We start from the raw sequence: 26714 nt of genomic DNA, 5'->3' as shown, positions 1-26714 counted from the left end.
ACTCTTATTCCTCACCTAAGCCCAGAATGCTTACGCCTCAGGACCTTTGCATTTGCTGGTCCCCTCTGTCTGGAATGGTCTTCCTCCCAGATGTTTGTGTGGTTTGAACCTCAGTTAAATTCAAGTCGTTGCTTCAAATGTTACCTCTTTGGAGAAACCATCTCTGACCGTCTAATAAAGAGTCTTCCTAGTCCTAGCGCTCTGTCCCCTTGCCCTGCCTTACTGTTCTTTGTTTTACTTATTATCAATTGGCAATTGTATGCATTTGTGTTTCAAGTGTATACAAAAATAGAGAAACTAATATGATGGATCCCCATGTGCCCATACCATAGCCTCAGCAATTACCAACCCTGGGCCAGTATTTTACTCCCCCACATCCCTTGCTTCCAGCAAATGCCAGACATCACAAATTCTCATCTGCAAATAAATACTTCTGTGCAAAGTTAGATTTTAAATATATCTGTTTGTTAGAAGGCAACCTTCGGGGGAGCTGGTGTTTGTCTTGTTCACTGCTGTATCCCCAGTGCCCAGGACGGTGCTCAACTCACAGCAGGTGACTTGGGATGTCTGCAGGGCTATGCCTCAGAACCCCCTTGTGTGGGTTCTGGTTTGCACAGGTCAACCGATGTCAATTGAGTGCGTCTGCACGTGCCTATGTACACTGATGCATGGGGCAGTCCTGTGAATATGTGTGTGCGTGCACGTGTGTGTGTTGCAGCGGCTGGTGGCCAAAAGCATGCTTCCTCCCTGACATCATCTCCACATACCACCCCCCTTGCCCCCCAGGATCCAGGGACTTGCTCTGGGGAGTATTTCCCTCTTTCTCAGCAAGGCATGGCATAAGAAAGGGTGGGAGGGATGCATGCACCAGTCCCTGCTCATTCCTCTGGAGGGCTGGGTTTGAGGCCAGTGTGGCCTGGAGAGCCCCTCATCCTCCTCTGGCTGGTAGGAGGCTGTGCCATCCCAGGCAGTAGAATAGGCAGCCTCCTCCCTCCTGGGCACTGAAGCCCAGCCCAGTTGGGCTGGCATCAGCTGGGCAGGGGTGGGGTAGGTATGTATGAGGGGTGGTGGTATCCCAACCAGGCTGACTCCTGAGGCTCCTAGGGTGACCCCTGGGTAGTTGGGGAACTGAGCTCACTCACCTGGGTGAGAGTTCTGGCCCAGGGACTCAGCAGTCACCCAACCCTCACCCCGGTTCTGCATCTTAAAGGGTTGGCCCTGGCAGGAGGGCAGTGTGGAAGGACATGCTTCCAGCCCAGTACCAGGTTTACTCAGGACAGCTACTCCCTATTAGACTGTGAATTGCACAGGAGCTTCTCTCAGCCTGATCCCCAGAGCCCCTGTCTGCCCCAGGGCCAGTCTCCTGTCCCTCTGGCTCTACACCATCTTGCCCTCCCCCTCATCCCTGCCCCCTGCTGTCCCCCACCCACCCCGTCTTGTTTTGCTTTAAGCTTGGCTCTCTCTGTTCTTCAGGGGACAGCCCAGGCTCCCCCCCTTCAGGAAGGCCCTGTGTTCTGGCCCTCCCTGGGCCCACCGGACCCATCCTCCCTCCAGCCCTGCCCTCCTCAACCGCCCTCCTCCACTGGACAGGGAGGTTCAAGTGGGACTCCTCCCTCTTGGGTCCAAGGGGTCAAGCCTCCTCCAACGTCTTCCAGATCAATGGGGTGGGGTGGAGGAAGGGAGGTCAGAGTGGCTTGTACCGAGAACTTGACCCCTTGCTGCACACCTCACTCTCCTTACCAAAGTCCAGCAAAGGAGAATGCCTTGATGTCCCTCTTTTCCAAATGGGGAATGCATTTGGCCTTCCAGGACTGAGCATTTGTTTAGCACTTACTATGTGCCAGGCACTGTTATGGCCGTAATAAATTATAGTAATAACAGTAATGTCAACTTCGAACATTTGTTAAGCTTCTACAATAGGATAGACCCATATGTTAGGCAATTCAATAATAACCACCATTATAACAGCACTAATAATAATAGTCAATATTTATTGAGCATTTACTATTGTGCCTGGTGCTGTTCTAAGAGCTTTGCCACAACACTGACCCTTTGAAAAGCAGCCTTGGTCAGATGCACTGTTTTGACAGGTTCTAATTCAGGCAGAGGAGTGGAGCCTCTGGCTAACCACACAGGATTCACGGCAGTAGGAACTGGGAAATGGGCAGAAATGAAGACAGGAAGCGGGGCTGAAGGCAGAAAGCAGGTAACAAGCTCTCCCAGGCCTGGCTCTGTACTTTCTAGGGTCAGATATCCCATCCACAGGTGGGTGGACTTCTACAAGTTCATTGGGTAGACACAATCACCATCTCTGCCCTCCCTCCTTCAGTTCATGGGTTCTGTCCCCAGACTGAGGTTTTCAGGCAGCTCATGGGGCAGAGGGGATGAATTTCTGGGGCCTGGAACCTTCTTGGGGTCCAAGAACCCTGCCCAGTTGCCTAGTCCAGGAGCCACACCCACAGGGCAACCTTCCTAGCAGGGCTGACTCAGAAGGAGCCCTTCCGCCCTGACTCACAGCCTTCCAGGAGTGCTCGGGCTTCACCAGCCTCACCCACCTGTCTGCTTGCTCACCAGGCCTTTAGAAGAGGCTACACCTTCCCCAACAAGACCCAACAGGGTTCCTTCTGCTACTCTCTGGTTCTTGGAGGGCTCTGCGCTGGCCAGCATGTCTGGCATCTCTGACCCACACACTTGCCCTGATGCCTCTTTAGGTGCTAGGAATCCCACTGCTGAAAGATGCATCTTTGGCATCTGGAAGGGTTTCAATCCTCCAGGAGGTATGCTGGGTGATTAAGGTGAGTCACTCCTCTAAGGTTGGGGCCCTGAGACCTCTGACTGAATGCGGGGTCCTCTGGGGGCACCCGTGGCTCGGCTCTGCTCTGTGCCCCTGAAGGTTGGGATCAGGTGAGCCCTGCAGTGGCAGGAGCAGCTGGCACAGGGGCCAGTGGATCCTGGAGGTTCTGATGAGGAGCTGTAGTGACAGGGGAAGGCTGAGTGTAAGGGGGTTCTGGGTTGTGTTCTCCTCCTGTCCCATTCAAACAACTTTGATTCTATCGGTGGCAGGCTCCCACATATGATTTGGTTAAAGTGTTCTGCCCATGGGCTTCTGAGCGGAGAGACGCCAGGTATCTGGTGGGGAGAAGGCCATGGGTGAGCATGGAGGAAGAGAAGTGAGTGCTGAAGGGTCTGGCAGGGACAGATTAAACCAGCGCCTTAGGAATTTAGGGCCTGGGGCCAGGTCCGCCTGGGCCCTGGAAGGGGTCTAGGGGCCAGAGCAAGCAGCTGGGAGCCCAGCCAGCATTCCTGGGGATGAGAGAAGCCAGGGGAACCAGATGGGAAGCCATGAAAGAGGGGTCTGGGTGAGATTGGTGGTCAGAGACCTTTTAGCCTGCGGGAAGAGAGAAACTATATTCTGGTAATAGATATCTACTGAACATCTGCTATATACCTAGCCCTGGGCCAGGCTGGACACTGCTCTGATGGGCACACAGCATTGAACTATATTTACTGCAAGGTGTGGAGGGCCGGGGGCCTCGGCAACCTGGGAGGGGAGGGGAGTTGGCTCTGAAGGTACTCAGCACCAGGGTGGCACACAGCCTGGGGGCCACGGCTAGCATTTGTTCTGGGAGCCAGAAGGGACAGTTAGTGGTCCAGCCCCTCTTGTTCCCCAGCCCTCTGCAGGGCAGGACGGGGTACTCTGGGAGGTGCATCCCCTCCTTCTTGATCAGGCCTGGGCAGTAGCCTGGCAGGCAGTTTCTTTCCCCCTCTCCTGCCGGCTGCTGCTGCTGCTCTACTGTGGGGGAGACCCGATGCACTGACTGGGGACCTTGGCTGGACCCTTCCTTTTGTCTCTCCTTCTGTAGGTGGAACCTGGACAGGTGGGGATGGGGGGACTAGCTGGGTTGCAGAAGGCAGGTTGGTAGGTGCTGCTGCACTTTCTGGGACCTGTCTGTGGGAGATAGGGTGGGAGTGGGCTGCTTCCGCAGACCCTCCCCACTGGATCAGACCTGGCTAGCCCGGCCCTCCTCTGCTTCCCTCTTGTCCTGAGTGGAGGCTCCTGGAGCAGGAACCCCCACATCAGAGCCCTATCTGCCCAGATCTGTGGGGCACCTAGGTACTTCAAATGGGTGTGGGGAACGATGGACAGCTTGAGGTGGAAGACAAAACTCTGGAACTAGATCACGTGGTCTGACCCCTTTCTAGCTCTGTCATTGACTGGCTGTGATCTTGGCCTGGTCTCTGCCTCTTGCAGCTCAGTTTCTCCAATCGAAGTCGAGGGGGATGACTTAAGTCAACGTGTCTTAAACTTTACTGGTTGGTTGTCTAATCACCTGGACCTTGTTAAAATGCAGGGTTTGACTCAGCAGATCTGGGGTGAGGCCTGAGAGTCCTCATTTTTCTTTTTCTTTTTTAAAGATTTTTAGTTTTAAGTACTATGTCCACCCAGCATGGTGGACTCATAACCCCCAGATCAAGAGTTGCATACTCTACAGACTGACCCAGAGTTCACAGTCCTCATTTCTAAGAAACTCTCAGGTGCTTCTGATGCTGCTGGTCCATGGACCCACTTTGGGCAACAAAGGCTTAGACAACCCATCTAGTTTGGGCCTTCAGGACCCAGAGACTGGGTCACTTGATCCCTCTCTGACCTCACAAGGCATCAGAAGGAAGCCTTGGGATTAGCTCTAGGTTTTGGGCTAACAGAGCTGGCAGTGCTCAGGTTGGTGGGGCATGGGGCACCACCAGCTGAGGCCGCATTTGGGTAGACAAGTTCTTTCTTGGTCACTGGTCGATTTAACCAAGGGTTACTTTTGTCTGTAGGGGGTCTTAGGACATCTGCCTTGTGAAGGAACACAGCACAACCCACAAATTATCCTGGTGGCCCTCGGAGGAGCCTGCATCCTTTATGAGCACAGCAGCTATCGGTTAAATGCCGTACCTCGTTACACCGAGATAGGAAATGTAACCAGGAGGTAGTTGGGCATGCTTAGCTTTAGCAGCTGCATGGCTGCCCCTTCCATGGAAAGACCCGACACACTCTAAGGAGAGAAGGAGGCTGATAGAGCAAGGTGCCTTCCCACTCTGGGCTTCCCCTCACCAGCCAGTTGACACGGCTGGGTTAGGGCACACATCGTGGTGTGGTAGTTACTCATTTGCATGTCTGGGGCTCTTCAGGAAGGGGTGGGTGGATTCCTATGTGCATCTCCCACAGCAGTTTTGGCACAAAACGCCCTTGCCAATGCCTGACTAATCCTAGCGGTAACTATACAGAGATGGTGTTAACTACAACGGAGCCTCGGGGAGGATAAGGGCTGTGGAGAGAGGGGTCCAGCAGGTCTGGTTAATGTCCTGGCTCCATCCGTTTGCCAGGGCATCTTCACACGTTATGGCAAGGAATGGGAGACCCAACCAGAGAACTCTGGGGGCTGCCCAGGTACCTCCTTCCCTTTAAGATCCTGAATCTTCAGGGCCCAGAGGAAGATGCCAACACCCCTGGCAGTTCCCATTGGTCAGGAGAGGTGCAGGGCAGGGTCAAGATCCATTTTTCTTGCTTTCTATTGGAGGATGATGGTTCCAGCTCGGTGGGTTCTACAGCTGCCATAGCAACTGTGGGCCAGCTCCTAGCATGAGGGGAGGGGCTCAAAGGGAGCCCCTTCTTTAGCATCTAATAGGCTAGACCATTTAGGGTGGTGGGCAGGACTTCTAAGCTAGGGACCCTAGGAACTGGGCCCTCTGTCAATCCCTACCCTGCTTCCCACACCCCCTCCACCACCACCCCTCCCACTGTGGGTTCACTTCTTGGCTCTGCTGATGTCAGCTTGGGTCTCTGGATGGGCAGGAAATCCTAGCCCTTGGTTCCATATGGCCAGCTCTGGGGACTGTTGGGAGGCCACAAGTGAGGGGTACTATCTCCAGAGTTTGTGTGTGCGGCTGTATATATTGTGTGGGTGTATGTTATTATGTAGGCAGGTATTTATGTCTGTGTTGTGTATCTGAAGGTCTAAAGGTACACAGCTGTTTGCACAAGTGCAGCGTGTGTGTGTGTGTGTGTGTGTGTGTGTGTGTGTGTGTGTGTGTGAAGAGGGTCAGAGGCTCCCAGACTTTCCTAAGCACTTGTACACAGGCTGGCTCCTTAAAGCTAGGCGATAGTGAGTTATTTTGCAAAGTGGATAGCAACCCTTTTAAGTCTTGGGTGCATATCTGAAATCTGCAAGGGATTTGCATAAACTGAGGCCCCACATTTAGATTGGGTTCCAAGTTTGGGATTCCAGTAAAAGACCCGCTCCCAGGTCCTCATGGAGCTGCTTGCACTATGCCCTGGGTGCCAGCCCGCTGTCCAGCACAGGCTTAAAGGAGCTGGAGCAGTGTCAGCTGGTGCCAGCTCACTGGGGGCAGGGCAGGCTGGGCTGAGTGAACAGAGAGGGTGTCGTCAGTCCTCTGGGGGAAATCGGAGATAAGGCCAGATCCTGCCTGGCGGGTCTGTCACCCTTGTCTCAGCTTACACTCCCAGGGAAACTGGGTGGAGACTGGCGCCAGATATTAGGGCCCTGAGGATCTGGCCCTGAGCTCCAGGAAGAGGCAGGGAAGAACGTGGGGTGTGGTGTGGAGACACCCTTGGCAGGGCCCCTGTGTGAGGCTGGCCTGAGGGGTGCTGGAGAGACTAGGTTGTAAAAGGAAGCCAGGCCAGGATTTTGAGCCTCTGGTGTAGAGGGATCTCTATGGGGGTCCCTCTCTATGGGTCCTGGCAACTTCCTTGGGGGCAGACTCTTCAGTGTGGCAAGAAGAGCTGGCTGGGCCTCAGGGTCTGGTCTAATCTAATGCTGCTTTGCTGTGTGTGGCTGGACAATCCCCTAATCCTTTCTGACTCTCAGCCTGCCCTCGATCCTCTGGGGGCCCTTTCAGCAGTGAAATACCAGGATTCCTGGTGTCCTGCCCAAATCTTGTGAGTGAAGGAGGATCTAAGGGGATGTCGAGATGTTAAAAGGGCACTGAGAAGCGTCCCTGCAGGGAGCTATAGGGGCAGCAGTGGAGAGGAGGGAGTTTCCTCTCTTGCCCTAGTTCCTGGTTCAGATGTTACAGATACGGAGACACAGGGAAGAGGTGACTCTGGTCCCCAGACACTGGTCAGCTGCCAAAGGCTGGCTGGGACTCTCCACCCCAATGTGGCTGTGCTCAGGTCCCCTGCTCCCACCCCGAGAGCTGCTTTTTCTCTGAGGACATCAGCCTACTGCCAGGGCAGTATCACCTGGGACCCAGAATCTGTCCTTTTCACCTGCAACCCTGGGAGACCCTCAAAAGGGAGAGGGGCAGAAGGTGACAGCTCCTTAGCAGCTCATAGAGGGTCTTCTGGAGACCCTGTATCTCAGCTCCATCTCTAACCAGATGACAGCCTCTCGGGACAGCTGGCTTTTCAGAATCCTTGCTGCTTACCCTACCTTCGAGAAGGAGCACCTTGGTCTTCTTGTTGGGGGTGGAGACCAAAAGAAACCTTTCTTGTGAAAATCTCCAGGGAGCCAAGGGAAGGCACCTGTGGCAGGCCCCTCTGTCTCTCCAGCAGTATCAGGTCCCAGCCTTGGGGTCCCTTTCTCCCCCTTGGTCTCCTCACCTTTGCTCTCTAACCTCTTGAGAGTGGGGAGGGACAAGGCTGTTGAAGCCAAAACTCAGGCAAAGAAATCTATGGCTGGGACACTGAATATATCTCCTGATTTAATTGCTTCCTTCAGCTCCTTGGAGAAGGCCTAGCCTATCTCTACTAAACCAAAGGGCTTTGGTCCCATCCACAAAGACTGGCCCACCTGCCTACACAGGTGGGGACAGAAGAGATCTGAAAGGCCCAAGAGGTGGAAACTTAGGGCTCGAGTAGCTCTGTCTTGCTTGTTTGCTGAGGCCTGGTAGGATGGCCTGCCCCAGGGGAGTGCAAGCTGGTGTGGACAAGGACCCAGTGCATGGTCAGACAAATGACACACAGCTGTCCAGAACCTCCAAAGCACCATTTATCCAGGCCCCATGGACTTGAGTGCCCCCAATGGCTCACCCCCCAGTCCTTGGGGGAGCACAGGCATTACAGTGGCCCCTGGCCTGAGACCCTACATGCTCCTCAGCCCCGCCTGTTCCCGGGCCACAGACCCATACTGCCTACCTAGCCCTCAGCCCATCAAGGCGGGGCCCTGGGAATGAACTGGCCTCAGACCCTCCTCCATCCCACATTCTCAGGGCTCCATTAGTCTGGGCTAGCTCAACACTGTGTTAAATAGCTTCCTTGCAATCCCTCTTAAATAAACCCATTCCCAGAGCAACCTGCCTTACCTTGCACCCTGAATATATTATTCTACTGGCTTATGTCTCCTAGAGAGTGGAGGGTCATTCTCCTCCTGCCCTCTGCTCCAGGGAATACCATCTCCCTAAAAAACCAGGGGAAAAAGTTTTCCCGTCAACCCTGGGGCAGAGACAAAGGGAGCCTTGGCTTGGAGTGGAAAAGCCAGGAATCCCTGTCTATCTTCCCTACCCTCTCTTCTCCTTGACCTCTTAGCAGCCTGGGTCAGATGTGACTTACCCAAGATCACAGACCCAAGATCCAGAGTCCTGATATATCTAGGAGATCACTCTGGTTTTGACAGCCCAGACTAGCTCCAGGGCAGGGGGACTGACTCTAAGCCTGCCTCTGACCTTGGCCCCCTTGCAGTTCTCCAGGCATGGAGAAAGCTGGGGAGATTCCAGCTCTTGACTCTACTTGGTCCTGCACCCCTGGGACTTCCTCCCAGCACCCTCCACCTCAGATGTCCCCAGGTATCTCTGGCTCTGGGGATACTCAGACAGCACCAGGGCATGGGAGCAATGGGGCCGGGGCCTGAGCAAGCCTGTCCCTGGCCTGATCAGCATCTGGGCCCAGGCCAGGCCTCACACCCAGTACTGGCCGTTCTTGAGAGCAGGGTTGGGTGTCCGGCAGAACTGTAGGAGCTCTGGGTCAGGCTGGCCCCCTGGCGGGGGCCCCTGGCTGGGCACTGCAGTGAGTGGGATGGCTTGGCCCGGCTCTACCTTGCGGAAGGTCTCGGTGTCGCTGGCTAGGCCGTTGCGGGGCTTGGCGGTCAGCACCTGGACGTCGTGCTTGCCTGTCTTGTTGCGTTTGCGGAGGTAGAAGAGCAGGGGCAAGATGAGTGCCAGGAGCAGGAGGACCAGGCACACGGGAATGATGACACTGAACATGTTGGCCTCCAGGAAGCCCAGGAAGCCCCTCCTGGCCACGGTGGGCACGGGGCTGGAGGCTAATGGGCCTGGCTCGCCCGTGGGGGTGCTGCTCTCTGGGTTCCTTGCTTCTGTCTGAGCAGCCTCGGGGAGACTGAGCAGGGCCACACTGTAGGGCCGGGCTGCATTGTAAGGCTCAGTGTCAAAGTCCAGTGAGGCCACAGCAGGGGGCACACCCCGTGCCCACAGCTCCAGAGTGAGACTGTCGCCTGCGGGGCCAGGGGACCTACCCTCTGGCCTGCCCACCTCCAGCCCCAGCCTTCCATCCTCAAGATCCCGCTGGGTGAACTGCTCCACAAGCTGGCTGTCCCTGGGCTCCGTTCTGGCCCGGGGCACTCGGACCACGCGGCCATGCCGGGGTCCCGCCAGGAGCCGGAAATGGGGCACACTGCCCGTGCGGTTGGCCAGCTCGCCCGCATCTAGGACGGTGGAGTCCAGGCGCAGGGTGGCACCCTGGGGCCATGGCCCACCCGCCCACACTCGCAGCAGCGCCCTGACGGTGACATTCACTGTGGCTGACGCGTTGGCACCTCTGGCCAGTGCCAGGACGCTGAAGTGGTCTCGAGAGGAGGAGAAGTTGGTGAAGGCGAAGACCACCTCCCCCTGGTCTACCTGGAGCTGGCTGAAGGCCGTGGCCGGCTGCCCGGCCACCAGGAGCTGCCCGAACCGGGGCCCCCTGGTGAGGCGGTAGGCTGCGTCTGGCTCCTCCCGGTCTGACACCACCTGGAGCTGCTCCCGGCTCAGGGAGGAGCGCCCCAGGGCCTGGGGCACCTCTAGGGGCGCGCGCAGCCACACGTCGATGGCCGCCGGCAAGACGTCCACGGCCAGGGCCACGGGCAGCGGGGGGCTGGCCCCGTCAGACACGCTCAGCTGCACGATGCCGGCCACGCTGCTCCCGTTGGCCACGAAGGCCAGCCGCCCCGCGTCCACGTCGGCCTGCGTGAAGCGGATCACGGGCCCCGGGCCGGCCCCCGCCAGACTCAGGAAGCCGTTGAGGGGGGCCCGCTGCACCTCGTACTCGATCTCCCCGGGGGCCGAGTCTGGGTCCACCACACTCAGCTGGGCCCGGGAGACTGGGGCGCGGGAGCCCCGGGTGAGCCGCAGCGGCACGGAGGCCTGGGGCCGAGGCGGCCGCTCGTTCACGTCCCGCACGGTGATGGCGAAGGCCTCCGAGGTTTGGGGGCCCGAAACGGAAGCCCCCGCCGGCCCCTGGAGGTGGGCGCGGAAGCGGAAGCCATCCTGCTGGGTGCCCCCGCCGCCGTGGGCGTAGACCAGCTGCCCTGCGGCCAGCTCCGACTGCAGGAAGTGGGGCCGCCCGGCATCGAGGGGCTCCCCAGACACCAACAGCTGGCCCCGGGTGGGGAACTGTGTGATTTGGAAGAGTACGTCGTGCTCTGGGCGCTGGGGTGATGGAATGGTGGCCAGGAGGTTGGAGGCATCAAGGGCGTCCCTGGTGATCTCCGCCCGCTGGCCTTCAGGGACCCAAAGACCTGGAGGTGGGACATAGGCTGTGAAGGTCCTGTCCACTGAAGAAAGACCTCAGACCCTCAGACCAGGACCCCTGGGGCAAGGTTGTGTCTCTTCCGTCAGACCAGGGACCCCAGGGTGGGGCTCAGGGTACCCCGGAGGATAAGGATCATGTCTCCTCTCTAACCTCAAAGTGTCGCCACCTACCCACTCTCCCTATAACTTTCCAGGTCCTGGGGACTGACATGGGAGCTGCTGACCCTGGCCTTGTGTGCCCTCCTCTCTCGGCCCTTCCAGTGTCCCCCAAACTTTGCTGTTCACCTTTGTTACTCCAGAGGCGGCTGGGGCGCTGGGGACAGGCAGCCTCGAAAGACACAGCCACAGCAAGGGTGGTGGCCACATCAGGGGCTGGGGGTGACGACAGCTGGAGCTCCACGGCGTCACGGACCTCCCAGAAGGGCTCAGGGGGCATCTCGTGCTCATACAGAACAGTCCCAGCATACACCTGTGGGGAGACCCCATTTTGGGATGAGAGGCGGGTTCAGCCCGTGGTGGCTGGTAGCCCCCTCCCAGGGCGGCACTGGCATTGGGTGCTCCAGTCTCCTTGATGAACTCTCGGTGCCCAGCCTCACTCTCGGCTCACCTGGCTGTGCCTCGCTCTAAGTCGGTAACCCGTGCTCTTCCTCACTAGCTCAGTGGGTCACCGTTGGCAATCGTGTGGCAGTGAGGTGACTGGCTCTGGACCCAATGCCTTGTCAAATCTGGGCTCTGCTGCCTCAGGCAAATCACCTCATCTCTCTGAGCCCCTGGGGAAAGCAAAATTCTATCCACGCTTCTCTCAGCAGCTGGTTCTTCCACTGTTGCACTAGGTCCCTGCCCCTCTTCCCCGCCGAAGACACCAGTCTTACCATTTCCCTTCTTTCTCCTGTGGAGACAATCCAGCCCCCGCCCCCCACCCCCAGCAAGGGAACAGTCTCATCATTACTCAACCATGTAGTTATTCTCCTCCATCTTAAAGAAAAAACTTGTGACTTCACTTTTTCCAACATTTGTCGCCCCTCCCATGTTGCTCTCCTTTACAGCAAAACTCCATAAAGAATAGTCTTTAATCTCTCCCAGGCTGCTGTCTCCTGAACTCCAGACTCACATATCCACTTGCTTCCTGGCTGCTCTGTGCAGATGGACAGACCCCCTACCTGCACACCTCTCCTAGTCCCTCCCACTTCATGTGGTGGCAGCTCTGTTCTTCCAGAGGCTCAGGCTCAAACCCCTGGAGTCATCCCAGAGTATTCTTTCTCTTGCATACTGTCACTTCTGGCCTGGATTATCCCCATGGCCTCCTGTGTGCCAGCTTTGACCCCTGCTCCCTCCCCCTACAGTTGTTCTTAACACAGAAGCCAGAGTGAGCCTTTTAAAATGTACGTGAGGCTATGTCACTCTTGCTCAGATAGTGCAGTGGCTCCTCATTTGGCCACAAAGATCTGACCTGGTTACCCCTGTGACCTCACCTCCTACCCTTCCCACCACGGTGTCTCCATTCCAGCCACATCTGCTGTTCTCTAGGGCTGTTTGCATGTTAAACACCTAGGAATATTCCTCGTTTCCATAAAGAAATCTGCTCTCTCCCCCTTGTGATTCAAACGTGTCCTCTTGGCTTATCTTTTGTTTTTCCCTTTTAGGAAATGTAGGAACTGTTGTCCTCTTCTCAGAAAAACAGGACTTGCACAATACTAAGATGGAAACTGGGATCCCAGCATGCAGGAGACTCTAGGACAGGGGGGTTGTGATGAACTGGAGAGGGGTGCCCCATCTAACAGGGGAGCCATCCATCCTTTGAAGGGGGTGAACCACAGTTCTAAAGGGGGCACAGACCAAGGCTGAAAGGGGCTGCAGACCCAGGCTGAAAGGGGCCGCTGTTCCTCAGCTGATTGCGGTAAGAGGGAACACAGCCTTTTAAGAACCTGGAAATCAGGCTTGTGTGTGTGTGTGTGTGTGTGGTGTGTGTGAAATCCCCCAAAGGGGATATGTCGATCATTAATTTAAAAATATTAAATGCATTGTGCAGGCCAAATAAAACACATCTGTGGACCAGATGTGGCCCATAAGGACTGTCAGCTATAACCTGTGGCCCAGGCTGAAGGGTGGCAGGAAGGAAATCGAGGCCCCTAGGAGTGGGGTGAAGGCTGGATGCCTGGGTGCAAGGAGCTTCCGTGGATGGGAGGCATCTGGCTGCGGGTGAGGCAAATTACAGGCAAGACAGGGAGGGGGTCTCTGAGCTCCGGGAGCAAACGGTGTCCTCTGGCGAAAGAAATCTTGGACTAGCAGTCAGGAGCCATAATCCTGGTTTTGTCTCTTACTAGCCACATCCTCTGAATAGTTGCCTCGTATCCTTAAGCCTCAATTTCCTTATCTGCAAAACAGGACACCTGATCTCTGACCCACCCAGCTCAGAGTATTGTGAGACAGTGTGCCGTCAAGACTACCCAGCCCTGTCCTGCCCCCTGCCCCAAAGTCGGGACAGCATCTCTGCTAGGAAGCTTCTTCCCAGCTTCTCTGGGTGGTACTGCTGCCCGGCCCCCTGGTGGCCATTCACTTCCATCCCGCATATTGCTGGGGTGCGGGGAAAGCACTGTGGGTGGGGGAGGGACCCTGAAGGCCTTGTCCTGTTCCCTCCCCCTTCGTAGGCATCGGATGACAGAGGCTCCCAGGGGCTCAGGGTGCACAGCTTCTACAGCCACCAGCCTGCTGAGTATCTTATACGGTGGGAAGGGGACCTGGGCAGAAGCTAGGGCTTCATAAGAACCAAAAATCTGGGGGGATGTTGACATGAGAGACCTTTTGCCATCTTCCCTTGTTAAAGACACCTCCCTCCCTGATGTCTGAAAGATCCTCACCTGCTGTGCCTTTGGAGCAAGCTGAGGCTGCCAGCACACAGGGCACCTCCCCCACGTAGAAGGGATATTAATTTAAGTGATGGCTGCTGGCCCCACCAGCACATTTAGCACAGAGAGTTCTGTGCTCCCAGCAACTAGCAGTGTCCCTCTTCATATGGCTGAGCGTTCTAGTTTTTACCTGGTGGCCGCTGGTGTGCTCTGGGACAGCTATGCCCTGAAGTGAGATGGCAGCATCACGTCCACTCAAGCTCCTCAGCTGCCTTGTGTCCACTCATTGGCTCCCAGGATCCACTCTGCTTCTTGCTGGCTCCTGACCTGAGCTCCAGGCTTGCACCTCTGCTCACAAGCCCAACAGCTGCCTTCATCTTGAACTCCACCCCCCCGAACCAAGCACTGCCCCTCACTAGCCACTGGGGTAAGCTAGTGTCCCCAGCTCAAAGCACCCTTTCTAGCTCCTAAGGTCCAACTGCAGCTTCCTCCTGGAAGCCATGCCCCAGGACCTTATCCCTGTTCTGGGCTCCTGTAGCCCTGACCTCTTGCATCCTTCTGTCTCCCAGACTGGTGGCTCTGGGAGGGCAAGGCATGCACAGCCTGGCCTGTGGTGGGGCCGGCGAGCGTCTGCTGCTAACGATGTGGGAGCGGTGCCCCCGTGTCCACCGGCAGAGTGGGCCACCCGAGGCTGAATGGAGTCTAAGTGGTGGCTGTAGAGAGCTGGGCCCTTACCTCAGCCTGAGTGAAGTTCACCAGGGCCTCCCCAGAGCCGCCCTGCCGGGCGTGGAACAGCCGGCCCAGCCGGGGGCCCTGCACCACGCGGTAGAGCAGGTGGTGGGGGTCCGTGCCTGCACTGGAGCTGGCTCTCAGGCTCTGGCTGCTCAGCGGCTGGACCGACCCTGTGAGAGGGATAAGGGGCCTGTTGGCTTTTGACCAGGAGCCAGGGCGAGGCCTGCGACTGCTGGGAGGCAGCGTGACCCTGGGGTGTCACCCGGCCTACAGGCATGCCTATGCTCACAGACCCACCTGGGCACACGGTCAGCGTCCGGCTGCCCTCTAGCGAGAGGAGCAGCTGCTTCTGGGCCGTCACGCGGAAGAAGTGTCCGGGGGAAGCGTGCTCACCATCGGAGAGGCTGAAGTGGAAGCCTCCGTCCAGGGCTCCTGAGGACGGGGGTGAAGTTGGGTCTTGCTGGCCCATGGTGGCTCCCCATTCTCGGGGCGTCCCACCTCTCAGTACTCACCTCTATGTGAGAACAGCACCAGCCCTCCATCTAGCTGGGCCTGTGTGAAGCTGTGGACCTCGGTGTCCGGTGCCGCCCGCAGCACTACCTGCCCATTGCTGGGCTGCTCGATGGTGTAGACCAGGTCCTCCGGTCCTGAGTCGCTGTCTGTGGCCCTGAGGGCCTCCGGAGGGAAGGGCACAGTGGCCCCCTCCCACATCTGGGGACACACGCCTGTGAAGGTTCTATCCCCACCAAGCTCTCCCACCTTGTTCCTCCCTGGCCCTGAGGCCGTCATCATCGCACTGTGGCTCAGGCCCTCAGCTGTCATGGAGGCCCGTGCCATTCTGGGCCCCCCCCTCACAAAGGGCCCTCCACCCCATTCACCTTCCCCTTTCATCCCAGGGCACAGGCTCCCTTCTCTCTGTCTGCCCTAATATTGCCTTGTCCTTCAAGGCCAGCTCATGTCCCCCTCCCTCAGGAAGCCCCACCTCTTACCCTCACCAGGTTCTCCCTTCAGAGACCCCCAACCCTGACTGACTGCACTGCTTTATCTGGTTCTCACTGGCAGGGCAGAGGTCTCCCTTTAGACCCTCCATAGTGAGTCTGGGCATGGGCTGGGCACACTATGGGATGGTGAGTTTTGCCACCCCAGGTTGCTTATAAGTGGGCTCCCCTTGCAGGTGAGGCAGGGCCTGGGAGGCACAGGGCTGGAGAGGCTGATGTCCTCTCCTGTTGGGTCCTGTCCCATGCCACCGAAGCAGCACTGGGATGAGGGCTCAGGTGTTTCCAGTGCAGTCACAAACCCCAACCAGGTGAATGAGGGGTTGTGGGCAGCCCCTCCCCATGCTCAGGGAAGGGAGCCCCCCTCAGGCTGCCAGCAGGGCAGGATCCCATTTCTGGGATCCCATTTCTGGGATCCTGTTACACAACCCCAGCTGGGTCAGCAACTTGGGCAGTGTTGGGGAGGGGGTTCCCCTACCTGGAAAGCTGAGCCCTCTGGGATTCCGGGGCACCTTCTTCCAGCCCCAGGCTAACCCCCCCCCCCCCCCCTCCCAGGCAGAGCTCTGAAGGGGGACCACGATGTTTGGAGGCGGGGCTTTGGCACTGGGCTCCTGGCACAAACACGGTGGACAGCACCACCTGGTGGCCAAGATGCCACACAGTGCCACCTGCCAGTGGTTCCAGAGCAGCCCTCTCCCCACATTGGACCACTCCCCACAGGTACATCCTCTGCCATCAAAGATGTCCAGTGCCTCATGTCACAGACGGCCCAAGTCAGGTGAATCCTTCCATGACTCTTGTTGAGCCTAGAAGCCAGCATCAAGGCCCTGCCCATCCACTATCTTATATGATCTTGGTCAAGCCATACCCTTTCTGTTCCGCTAGTAACTACTTCCATGACCAAGGAGAAATTCTGTGACCTGGCTGGGCCTCAGCTTTGACCTCTGCTGAATGAGGGCACCACTGTTCTGCAACGATGTAAAGATCAGGGGCTTGAAAAGCCAAGCTGGGACCTTCACTTGGTGTGGGCCAAAGTAGGGACCCTAACCACTCTCCGCCTGGAGTCTACTCTTAAGGGCCTGAAAGGACTTTCTTCAGGAGTTCTGGTCCTGAGCCATAGAAAGAGCCTCCTGTTGACAGTGAATCCAGGGAACAGCAAGGCCATTCACAAGGCTGCCTACTGCACTTATAAGTGTTCAATAAAATTCTCATACCTGTGTTCTATTTTCAGTGCAATAGCCCTTCTCTCTTCCCAACTAGTGAGGCATGTGGCATGGTGCCCATTTTAGAAAAGGAAACGGGCTTGGAGAGGGGAAGCTGTGGGCTGGGCCTCTCTCTTTGGGAGGGGAGGTAGGAGGTGATCCCCGGCGGCTCTCACCTTCAGGCCTGTGTTTGTGGTGAGGATGGGGGGTTGGTCATTGACGGGCAGGATGGTGATGGTGAAGGCCACCGGATGGCTCTGGCGGTCCATCTCTGAGGCATTAGCCACTAGGACAAAGCTATCTGTCAGCGTCTCACTCCCATCGTGCACATAGCGGATCAGCTGCTGTTCCACCTGCGGGCAGGCGCAAGGCTGAAGGTCAGGCCCCAGCAGGCCTGAGACCAGAGAGAGTCTCAGGCCCAGCACCCTTCATGCTCTGCCTTTGGGTATGGGAGGAGGCTGACTCCCGCAGAGCTCCAGTTTCTGCAGGTGGAAATGGGGACAACCATTTCTCCCAGAGTGAAGGAAATGGGACAGTGGTTTCTATATGCCCAGAGACGAAGGAGTGACATAAGTCATCTGAAGCAGAGGTGCTCCATAAATGTGAACATCCTGCCTCCTCTCTGCGAACACCCCAGGCTGGGAGTTGCTGTGGCTTCCCCCACTCTGCACCCAGAGCGGGGCTGTACCCCCAGGGCCTCCCTAATAGCTGTACCTCTTTCCAGGAGAAAGCGCCGAGGGTCCCCTCTTGAGGACCTTCCTCTCTCCGCAGGGCCCCATGCTGGGGTGGCTCTAGCACCTGCAAGTCAAGGCCTGGCAGTGTGGGAAAGTAAGGCCCCGTGACGCGGAGCAGTGGAGGGGCCAGCGTGCGGCTGCCGCCCTCGGGGACGCTGAAGTTCTGTGTCTCCAGTGGGATGGCAGCAGGCAGCACCTCCAGTTCTACACGGACACCCTCAAGGGGAGCGCCCACGCCTGAGGCCACATCCAGGGAGAAGGCATCGCTCCAGGCCTCGGGGCGGGAGTGCAGGTATAGGACCCTGCCCGCGTCCACTGCCTCCTGGGAGAAGCTCTGCACTGGGTCCAAGCTGGGTGGCTCAGCCACGGAGGCGCCGTGGGACAGCATCACCAGGTAGCCAGCGCGCGGCGGGGTCTTCACTGAGAACACGATGTCCGCCGGTGGCACTGCCTCCTGGGCTGCCTGGTTAACAGAGGGTCAGAGGAGCCATCAGGGGTCACAGAGGGAGGCTGTTGTGGTCCCTAAGCGGCCAGAACAGGCTCAGTCTCCATGTCTCCCTAATTCCCCCAGGTAGTGGCCCAGACACCACTGCTTACTCAGACACGCACTCAGGTTCACACACACGACACCCAGAGGTGCAGCTGGTTAGAGGGGCTGCACCTTTCACCACCCCACACCCCCAGTCACGTGATCACACAGCCCCCGAGACCCACACTCCCTGAGCGATGTGCACAATCACACAGCCCAGATTCAGTGACACAGACATACAATATCACTACACAGATAGGTACATCTCACAAGTAATGCACGTAACACACATGCACACACATACACAGAGGCTGTCCCTGCCCCTGCCATCACCACTACTCACCACCAGAGGGCGCTCCATCCTTCAGAGAGGCACAGTCACCACAAACTACGTGCCTCGCGGAGCTTAAGACCCGGGTCCAGCCCCATGGCCACTGGGTGCTCCCTCACCTGATGGTCCAGCAACAAAAGGACACACTTCTCCCAAATTCACATTCCTGTTTCTGTGCCTTTTCCTGGAATACTGTCTGTATTCTAGAATTCTGTTCCCTCTGCCTGGAATACTGTCTCCTCATTCCCTATTAAAACCCCAGACTCTTCAAAGCCCGGCTCAGATGCTGCCTCCTTCATGGCAAAGCCTTTCTGATGCCAGACATGTTTAGTCAAAGTCACCCCCAAAACCCAGACAGCCAGAACCACAAGGGGCTCAGAAATTGGCAGTGTATCTGAAATTGGCAGTGTACCAGAGAGGGCAAGGACTGGCTTGAGGTCACACAGCAAGTTGGCAGGTCTGCTAGATGGCCTGTGGTTGCTCTGTGAGGTTCTTGGATGGTGAGCAGCTCTCTCCAGATCCTCAGGCCTGGTTTGGGGTCTTGGAAAAGAGCTGAGGATTCAGGAGCCTGGAGGTCAAACGAGTCTGTCTCCAAGGCCTACAGTCCTCTAAGTCTGTACCCATGAAAACCCTTCAGGGAACTTACTATTAGAATACAGACTCTCAGGCTCCACTTCAGAGATTCCATGGGTTGGGGGGCCAGGAATCTGCATGGTTAGCCACAGCATGTACACGTGTACACGTGACATGTGGAGGCCCGCACAACTCACAGGCAGACACACAAACTCTCCCAGAAACTCTCAGGCATACAACATGCACGAGTACAGCCGCACACCCAAGGTGTGGACATACACCCGACCCAGGAGTCACCATGGGCACATCCCCAAACATCCGAGCACACAGGGCATGAAGGCTGGATGGAAGGGCCCCCTTCTCTGGCCCCCGGTCCCTTACCTCCAGCTGATCCTTTCTGATCTCAGCCGCCTCCCCCTGGAAGACGTAGATCTTCTTGTGCCGGACCAGATGCAGCGGGGCCAGTGGCCCCTCTAGGGCAATGGTCACTTGCAGGGTGGCATCTGTGTGCACAGGCCCTGCCTCCACAGAGAAGGCCAGGGTGTCTCGAGGGCTAAGGCTGCCGTTGTGGCTGTAGAGAATGGCCCCGTCCAGCAGGTCCTGCTGGGAGAAGACTGTGGCTGGCTGGCCGGCCCGGAGCAGCTGCCCCCAGTGCGGGCCAGCCGTGACGCGGTAGCGGACCTCATCCCCACTGCGGATGTCTAGGTTGGTGTCCAGGTGGAGCACAGCTGTGTCAATGGTGCCCTGGCCTCCCTGAGGGACCACGAGGCTGGAGCCATTGGCCACATGGAGGTAGGGCTCCGAGGCCTGCACTTCGAGCAGCGCGGTGGCCTGGTGCTGCCCGTCCGACACCTGCAGCTGAATCCAGCCGCGGTCGGCCCCCGAGTGCACAAACAGGACTCGCCTCTTCCTGAGGTCCTCCTGGGTGAAGCGGTAGATGGGCCGCGTGGGCTCATCCACAGCCACAATACTGCCGAAGAGAAGGTCCTTGCGGGTCAGTACCAGCTGAGTGTCGGCAAAGCCAGAGTCAGCATCACTGAAGGCCACGTCGTCTGTTGTCAGCAGCCGCCGCCCACCCCTGGCCACGTGGAAGACGCGGCTGATGGTCTGCACGGGAGCGTGGTCGTTTACAGGCTGGATGGCCACGCGGAAGACGCCCCGTACCTCCTCCCAGGCCATGCCACCACTGCCCTCGCTCTGGCGGGTAGCCACAAATGGGATGTCATCTTCTGTGGTCTCAGAGTTGTCATGCTGGTAAACCAGCCGGCCCTGCAGGAGGTCCTCGTTGGTGAAGGATGTCACCGTGGCAGCCTGGTCCCGTGCCCCCCTCCAAACTAACCTCCCATGGCGGGGCCGCTCCATGACCTCATAGAGGTAGCTGGCACTGTTGAGACTCTTGACGAAGAGGTGGTCAGCAGAGAGGATACCCTCGCCACCCTCGGGCACCGAGAGGAGGATGTTGGTGAGGACGGGGGCGTCCGGGTCACCACCAATGTGGATGGGGAAGGTATAGAGTGGGGAGAAGTGTGGCGGAGCTATGACACGGAAACGGAAGATGTCCTCGACTGCCTCCGAGGCACGTGCCGTGGCCCCGTAGGTCACCCGACCGGCCTGCAGGTCATTCTGGGTGAAGCTCTGGCCATCTGACAGCCGTGTGCCCTGTAGCCGAAGATTACCCTTCCTGGGGGCCTGAACCACCTCATAGTGGAAGGTGGTGGGGCTTGGGCCTGCCTCCTCCTCCTCCAGGGTGGCTTCCAGGTGGGCTGTGGTGAGCGCCTCCTGCTGGGTGTTCTGAGTGTGCAGTGGCTCCAGCCGCAGCAGCCACACTGTGGCTCTCTGGATGGTCACTGGGAAGGACAGATTGCTCAGGATCTCCTGCCCCACCTGTACCTCCAGGGCCAGGTTCTCCACAGAGTCTTCCGTGTGATGCTGTGGGTCGGTGCTCAGGTATCTCACGCGGCCCTGCTCCACGTCCCGCTGGTGGAATGCCTGCGTGGCTCGCCACTCAGCACCCTCGGCCCCACCTGCCCCCTGCTTCTGCAGCTCCCCGAACCGCGGGGCCTCGGTGACTCGGAACAGCACGCTCACATCCTGCCCCACAGCGTTGGTCTCCACCGACAGGTTGGCGGGCAAGACAGGTGCGGCGGAGCCCTGGGCCAGGTGCAGCCCGGTGTTGTGGCGGATCTGAATGGTGGGCCGGACGGCCACCACCTTCAGGGTGGCGGGAGGGCTGGCCTGCAGCCCATCGCTGACCCGGAACATCAGGTCCTGGGCGGGCCCACCATGGTGGACATAGACTAGGCTGCCCGCCTCCAGCTCCCGGCAGGAGAACTCGGTGGCTGGCTCCCCAGGCTGGTCTCGGCGCTCCACGGGGAGGCCGGCGGGGCTGCCAAGGAGCTGGAAGGTGAGGACCTCGCAGGAAGAGTCTGGGTCGTAGGCCTGGAAAACCTCTGGCCCCAGCGGCTTCTGTGTGTGTTCCAGGATCACCATGAGGCTGCCGTGTGGGAAGATGACGCGGGGTGGGTCGTTGACAGGGTTTATCTGGACTGGCAGGATGTAAGTTTGGCCCCTCCGGAGGCAGGAGGGCACGGGCCCCCGAGCAGTCACTGACACCTCCAGCACCAGCTGGTCGGAGGTGTCCTCAGAGCCATCATGGACGAAGCGGGCCTTGCGGTTCACCACGTCCAGGAGGGTGAACATTTTCCGTGCCTGGGCACCGGGGATGTCCAGCTCCAACTCTCCGTGGCGTGCCCCGCGGCTCACGCTGAACAGCACCTGGGATTTGCGCAGCTCGGCCTCGCTCAGGTCCAGCGTGGGCTGCACGTGCCGCCACTCAAGCCAGGCTGTGCCACCCTCGGCCACCACCAGCGGGCTGATGGTCAGCAGTCGGGTAAAGTTGGCAAAGACGGGAGGCAGCCCCGCTTCAGGCACGCAGGGCTCGGGCAGCTCCACGGCTGGCCAAGCCTCAGGTGCCAGGGTGGAGAAAGCTTCGTACGGGCCGTAGGTGTCGTCCTCGTATTCGTCTTCCTCCAGCCGGCAGCCGGCTGCCATGCTGCGGGTCAGCAAGGCCTCCCGGAGCCCGTGCCTCTGGCCATTGATGCTGAGGTCCTCCATGCAGCCCAGTAGGGAGACATTGACAGCCCCCGGCGCCAGGCCCAGGCGATGTTCCTGGAGGTGGCGAGAGGCCTCTGTGTCCAGCCCCCCAAGGAGGAGACTGCCACGTGGGTCCAGGTAGCTGAGGACCCCACGGTTGGAAGTGCGTGTGGGGTACTGGTCCACGGAGATTTCCAGCTGGTGAGCATCCACGTGGACGCTGACCTCATGGGGTTGCCCGTCGGCCACAGGCACGCTGTTGTGGAGCAATACAGTGCCCTGGCCCTTCTCGACCACAGCCCGCAGGTGGCCCTCAAATATGTCCACATAGATGAAATCCCCGTGCCGGCCCCCCGCCTGGAAGGCCAGGGGCGCCCGGTGGCTCCGAGTGGTGAGTGTAAACTCCAGGGTGCCTTCATCCCGAGTGCTCCAGGCAGGGAAGGCAGCCAGTGAGTGGGGCCCAGAGAAGCCCAGAGCCACACTGTCATCGGCAGAAAACTCTTCAGCACAGCCCTCAGGCACGTCTGGCGTTAGTGGTCGCAGGAGGTCGCGGCCATTGAGGGTGGCAGCATGGAGGCAGCCCCTCAGGGGCCGACTGGTTCCCCTCACGTAGGGCAGGCCAAGGCTTCCAGTGCCCCCCAGGAAGAGCCCATAGGGGACCTCTAGGGGAGCTCGCGGGACTGGGGCTGAGGCATTCAGGAGCCCATCGACTGACAACAGGGCGTCGCTGTCGGAAATAGTCAGCTGCACGGTGTGGAGGACGGAGTCGCTCAGCAGAGTCCCAGCTGAGGTCTGCAGCTTCAGTTCCTCCTGGCCCAGGGTGAGTCTGACCTGAGGAGAGAGGGAGGAATGCAGTGGGGATCCATCCGCTTTTACTGTAAGCACACAGTTGGTCTGCCACATTGGAGTCCCCAGAGAGGGCCTGGGACAAGAGCTTCTCATGCCACCCCGTCCCCTTCCTGCCACCCCTTTACTCATCCCCCAAACGCTCACCAAAGTGATCTCTGTGCTGGGTCTGGATGGGCTCTGGGGCCCCTGATGTGAATCAGGGAATGACACGTAGCAAGATGCTTCCCTAGAGATTCAGCCTCTATTTTTAATTCTCTCCCACTTTCCCCTGAGTGAGAGCCATCAGAAAAACCACCCTGGCGTCCAGAAGATTCACCCGTGGAAAAATGGGCACGTGGGAATCCCCTGGACACCTTGGGGTCACTGGGTCACTGTTCAGGGATGGGGGCCCAATCAGAAGCTCTCTGTTTTGAAGGTTAAGTAAACAAAAGCTCCTTGACCTGAGGTGAGGGATCCTTGGGGAGAGAAGAACATGGTTCTGTCTCTGTGACTTTGGCACCAGAACTGACTCAGGTGTGGTGTTCCCACAACCAGATGCTAGAATGGGTGGTGGCAGAGTGTGGGAACTGAAAGAGCAGAGAACTAAGAACTGTGGCCTTGGGAGTCCAAGTACGGAGCACCTCCACAGGGCTGTGGCATCACCGTACCCGGCAGAAGGGAAGAGCATCAGTGCCAGGCTGTACCAGGCCTTTGTTCAACAGTGACACCTTGTGGCAGTGAGAAGCAATGGCAGCAGCAGATGGATGACCACCCATAGTCCTCTCCCCGCTGGGGTGTGGAAACAGATGGCTTTCCCAAATCTGGACTAAGGCCTCAGGTTCTCAAACTCTTCACGGCTGGGGGGAGCCTCAAGACAGAGCCAGAAGACTCCTTGCTAATAAAGCTGGGGGTGACTTGTAGGATGAAATGGAAAAATGGAGATGCTTTGGTAGGCTGGTTGTTACCATGGTGGACAGACAACGGAGCTGCAGGGTGACTGGTGCTCGGGCAGAGGGATTTTCAGGGGTTGCTGGGAGCCCAGGAGAGGGTACCCAGCCCAGGTGAGCACCTCCTGGAAGAAGCGATGTCCACACTCAAGGCGGGGCTGGGGTGAGGCAGGGCCCAGGCAGAGGGAGTGGAATGAGCGGGGGCCTGGCAGTGAGAGACCACTTGGGGGCTGGAATGCAGGTGGGTGGTGTGGTAAAGCACAAGCCCGGTCGGGGGTCGTGGGGGGAAGTGTGGGTGGAGGGCTGCAGGGCACAGCCCATCTGTGTGGGAGTCCCCCGTTTGGAGCTGCCATTGCACAGTGGAGACCTAGAGACCCCAAGGTGAAAGTGACTCACACCAGGTCACCCAACTGGCTGGGGGCCATTCAAAGCTGGAGGAGGAGGCCAGCAGGGAGATGTCACTGACCTGCAGGCGTCCGGAGTGGAGTTGCAGCAGGAGGTGGTCAGCCTGGCCCGCTGCCAGGAGAAGCAAGGCTTCGGACTGGGACGTGGAGAACTGCAGCTGGAGGTCTATGTCGGTCAAAGCTGTGGCCATGGGCACCTCCAGGTGGTTCTCACCAAAGAAGGAGGCTGGGAGAGAGGGAGCTGGGGTCAAAGTTCAGACTCTTGCCTGGAGGAGGAGAGGTACTGCAGAGAACACAGGTGGGCTGGGCTGCAGGGAGGGGGTTTCATGCTGGTGAGGCCGCACAGTTCTCCTGTGTGGCACTGCCTTGTCACCTGCCTGGTCCTGGCGCCAGAAGGCACCGCTTCACCTGTGTCCAGCCCAGACTTGGCTCCACAGGAAGCCAGACCCAAACATTCCAAGCAACTCAGGTCTCCTCCTCAAAGGTTCCTGGAGCCAGGGGCCTCTGCCAGCTCTGACTCTTATCTCCTGGGCCCTAGAGGATTCTCCATTCTGGGTCTAGTCCCTCTTGGGCCTAAAGGGAAACCATCCCTCACTGCGTCACCTGGCCTGGTGGTCGCAGCCCCCAGAAATGGAGTTCCAGGAGAACCGTTCCTACCTCAAACTGATCCCTGCTCAAATTCTTTCTACGACATGCCCCACGCTTTGGTTCTTGGGCAACACTGTCCACGCCATGACCTACCTCTGTGGGTGGGCTGGGGCCACGGCTGGGGCCTGGTGGTGGTACCCACCATCTCCGCTTCTCTCTTGGACCGTGCTCCCAGCTGTCTTTGGGGGTGGGGGTGGCAGCTCATCAGCTTGAGTCCAGCAAGGAGCAAAGGCTCTGAGGCCAGATGGAGACCATGTGCATTGCTGGACCCCAAATGGGCCAGAACTTCCTACATCACCCCATATTGCTTCCTGCTGAAGAGCTATTGATAGTCCCTGGTGAGTGGTCAGATCCGGCCCTATTGTTTCCACCACGGCTGGGGAACAACAGCTGACTTCTCCAAGCCTGGGTCTGTCTGAAGACAAGGCCTGGGAGGGGCCGAAGGTTTGGAGAGTGGGCCAGAGGGCCTCTCAGGTCCACATGGCCTACTCAGGCCATATCTGGGGTTTCCCAAGGTCAGTGGTCACTGTGCAGGGCCCCTTTTGTCCCGCACCGGGATACCTCCTCTTTTTAAGCTGCCGCCTCCTCCAAACAGCTTCTCCAAATTAGCCTCCCTTGACCTCCAACCAGCTGCAACAATTTCTGGTTTATTCCTTTTGCAGAGATTAGGGCCAAATATAACTTTGACTCTGTCCCCAGATGTCCAGGGCTAGGGAAGGGAGGGGAGACGGGAATGGGTTAAAAAGGTGACTCATCTCTGTTGGGCTTCTCTTAAACCCCGTGTGAGTGAGTAAAGGCTGATGGCCTTGATAGGGACGATCTGGCACCAGCCCACACACGTGCCCCTGGCCAGCCTGAGCCAGCTGACATGGGCCTGAGGATGTGGCATCGGCCACTGGAGGAGTCCAGACAGATGTTCAAGAACGATAATGCTCTTCCTCTTAGGCTGAGTCGAAACCCCTTGAGTTCACTCCTCTTGCCAGAACTTGCTGGCAATGCCAGAACCTCATCTGAGGGGCTAAAGGTATCAGATGAGAACCACCAAACCCAGCAGACCCAGCAGAGCTTGGTGCCAGTGAGGGGCAGACCAGAGAACAGACAGGGGGCAGGCACCTGCAGGGGCGCCGTATCTGCAAGGGCGTTCCTTGATTCTTGAGACCAAAATGCAGCTCACTAAACTGAGGGCAGTCGAAAGGAAGGTCGGGGGCAAGTGGCCCCCGCAGGATGGATCCGTCACTCTGGCAGCCTGGAGCTCATAGCAGCTGGCAAGAGCTGACTTAAATTTTCAGGATTTTTGCAAGCCAGGTGACGTTGTCCGGTGGGAACATTTATACAATGGAAAGAAGCAAACGCTACAAATCAGGGTTCTCTCTCCCAGAAAGCTAAACATTCACCTGTTTGCCATGCAAGGGGAAGGGGTCCGTCTCCCTCTCCTGAGTGGGCGGGAGCTCACACACCCATCCGCATTCCCTCTTATTAAGGGTGGATGCGCGACACGGTCACGGTCAGGGCCTACACCAGGCAGGAAGTGAAGTAGATGGCTGGCTCTAACCACTGAACCACCTGCCTCCAGCCCCCTCCCAGAAGGGGAGTGCGGCAGCCTGTTTGGCCTGGTTTTTCAGGCCAGAGTGGGAGGGTGGCAGGAAGTAGAGGTACTTTCCAGAGAGCTGGGGTCTGAATGAGCCTATTGAGGGGCTGGGCCCTGCTGTTTCCTGTGGGGCTGGGCAGGGAAGTGCTCACACAAGCTGCCTTGTGCTGCTGGAAGTGCACAGGCCAGGCAGCCCCCTCGCCCCAACAGAGGCCTCTGAGGTCTTGCTGGCCAGGGCTTTGGAAACTCTGACAGTGTCGTTCCCCCCACCTCCTGGTCTCCTTCTGCTGCCCCTTATCGTCTCTGATGGGCTGCATTTCCAAGAACCCAGAAACCCTGTTCTGGGAGACAGTTGGAGGGGGGCTGTGAATGAAGAAGAGACAGTGCAGGATAGAGAAGTGACTTAGGAGTCAATCCCAGAGGGCTTCCTTGGGGAGGTGAAGGTGGTGTAGAGCAGGAGAGAGGGAGAGGAATGGGTGGTTTCAATGGGCAGCAAGGCCAAGGGAGAGACTGGCAGC

At 58.2% G+C, this 26714-nt stretch overlaps 1 protein-coding gene across 1 annotated transcript in view; it reads right to left on the bottom strand.

Moving 5' to 3' along the window:
• Window positions 1-1886: 1886 nt before the first annotated feature.
• The window catches only part of CSPG4 (chondroitin sulfate proteoglycan 4), a 40687-nt gene continuing 15859 nt past the window's right edge, over window positions 1887-26714 (bottom strand). Inside the window, exons 2-10 of the mRNA XM_019441381.2 lie at window positions 24023-24186; window positions 19070-22612; window positions 17236-17718; window positions 16698-16874; window positions 14837-15035; window positions 14622-14756; window positions 14328-14494; window positions 11032-11215; window positions 1887-10733 (exon numbers count right to left, since the gene is read on the bottom strand). Coding sequence (XP_019296926.2) covers window positions 8899-10733; window positions 11032-11215; window positions 14328-14494; window positions 14622-14756; window positions 14837-15035; window positions 16698-16874; window positions 17236-17718; window positions 19070-22612; window positions 24023-24186 — 6887 coding nt within the window. The 3' untranslated portion in view covers window positions 1887-8898. The remainder of the gene's footprint in view (window positions 10734-11031; window positions 11216-14327; window positions 14495-14621; window positions 14757-14836; window positions 15036-16697; window positions 16875-17235; window positions 17719-19069; window positions 22613-24022; window positions 24187-26714) is intronic.

The sequence above is a fragment of the Panthera pardus genome, unplaced genomic scaffold (genome assembly GCF_024362965.1).
Source record: "Panthera pardus isolate Hobbes unplaced genomic scaffold, ASM2436296v1 HiC_scaffold_24, whole genome shotgun sequence".
Lineage (NCBI taxonomy): Eukaryota > Metazoa > Chordata > Mammalia > Carnivora > Felidae > Panthera > Panthera pardus.
Note: the sequence above shows the minus strand (reverse complement) of the source record. Positions and strands in the feature narration are given on the sequence as shown.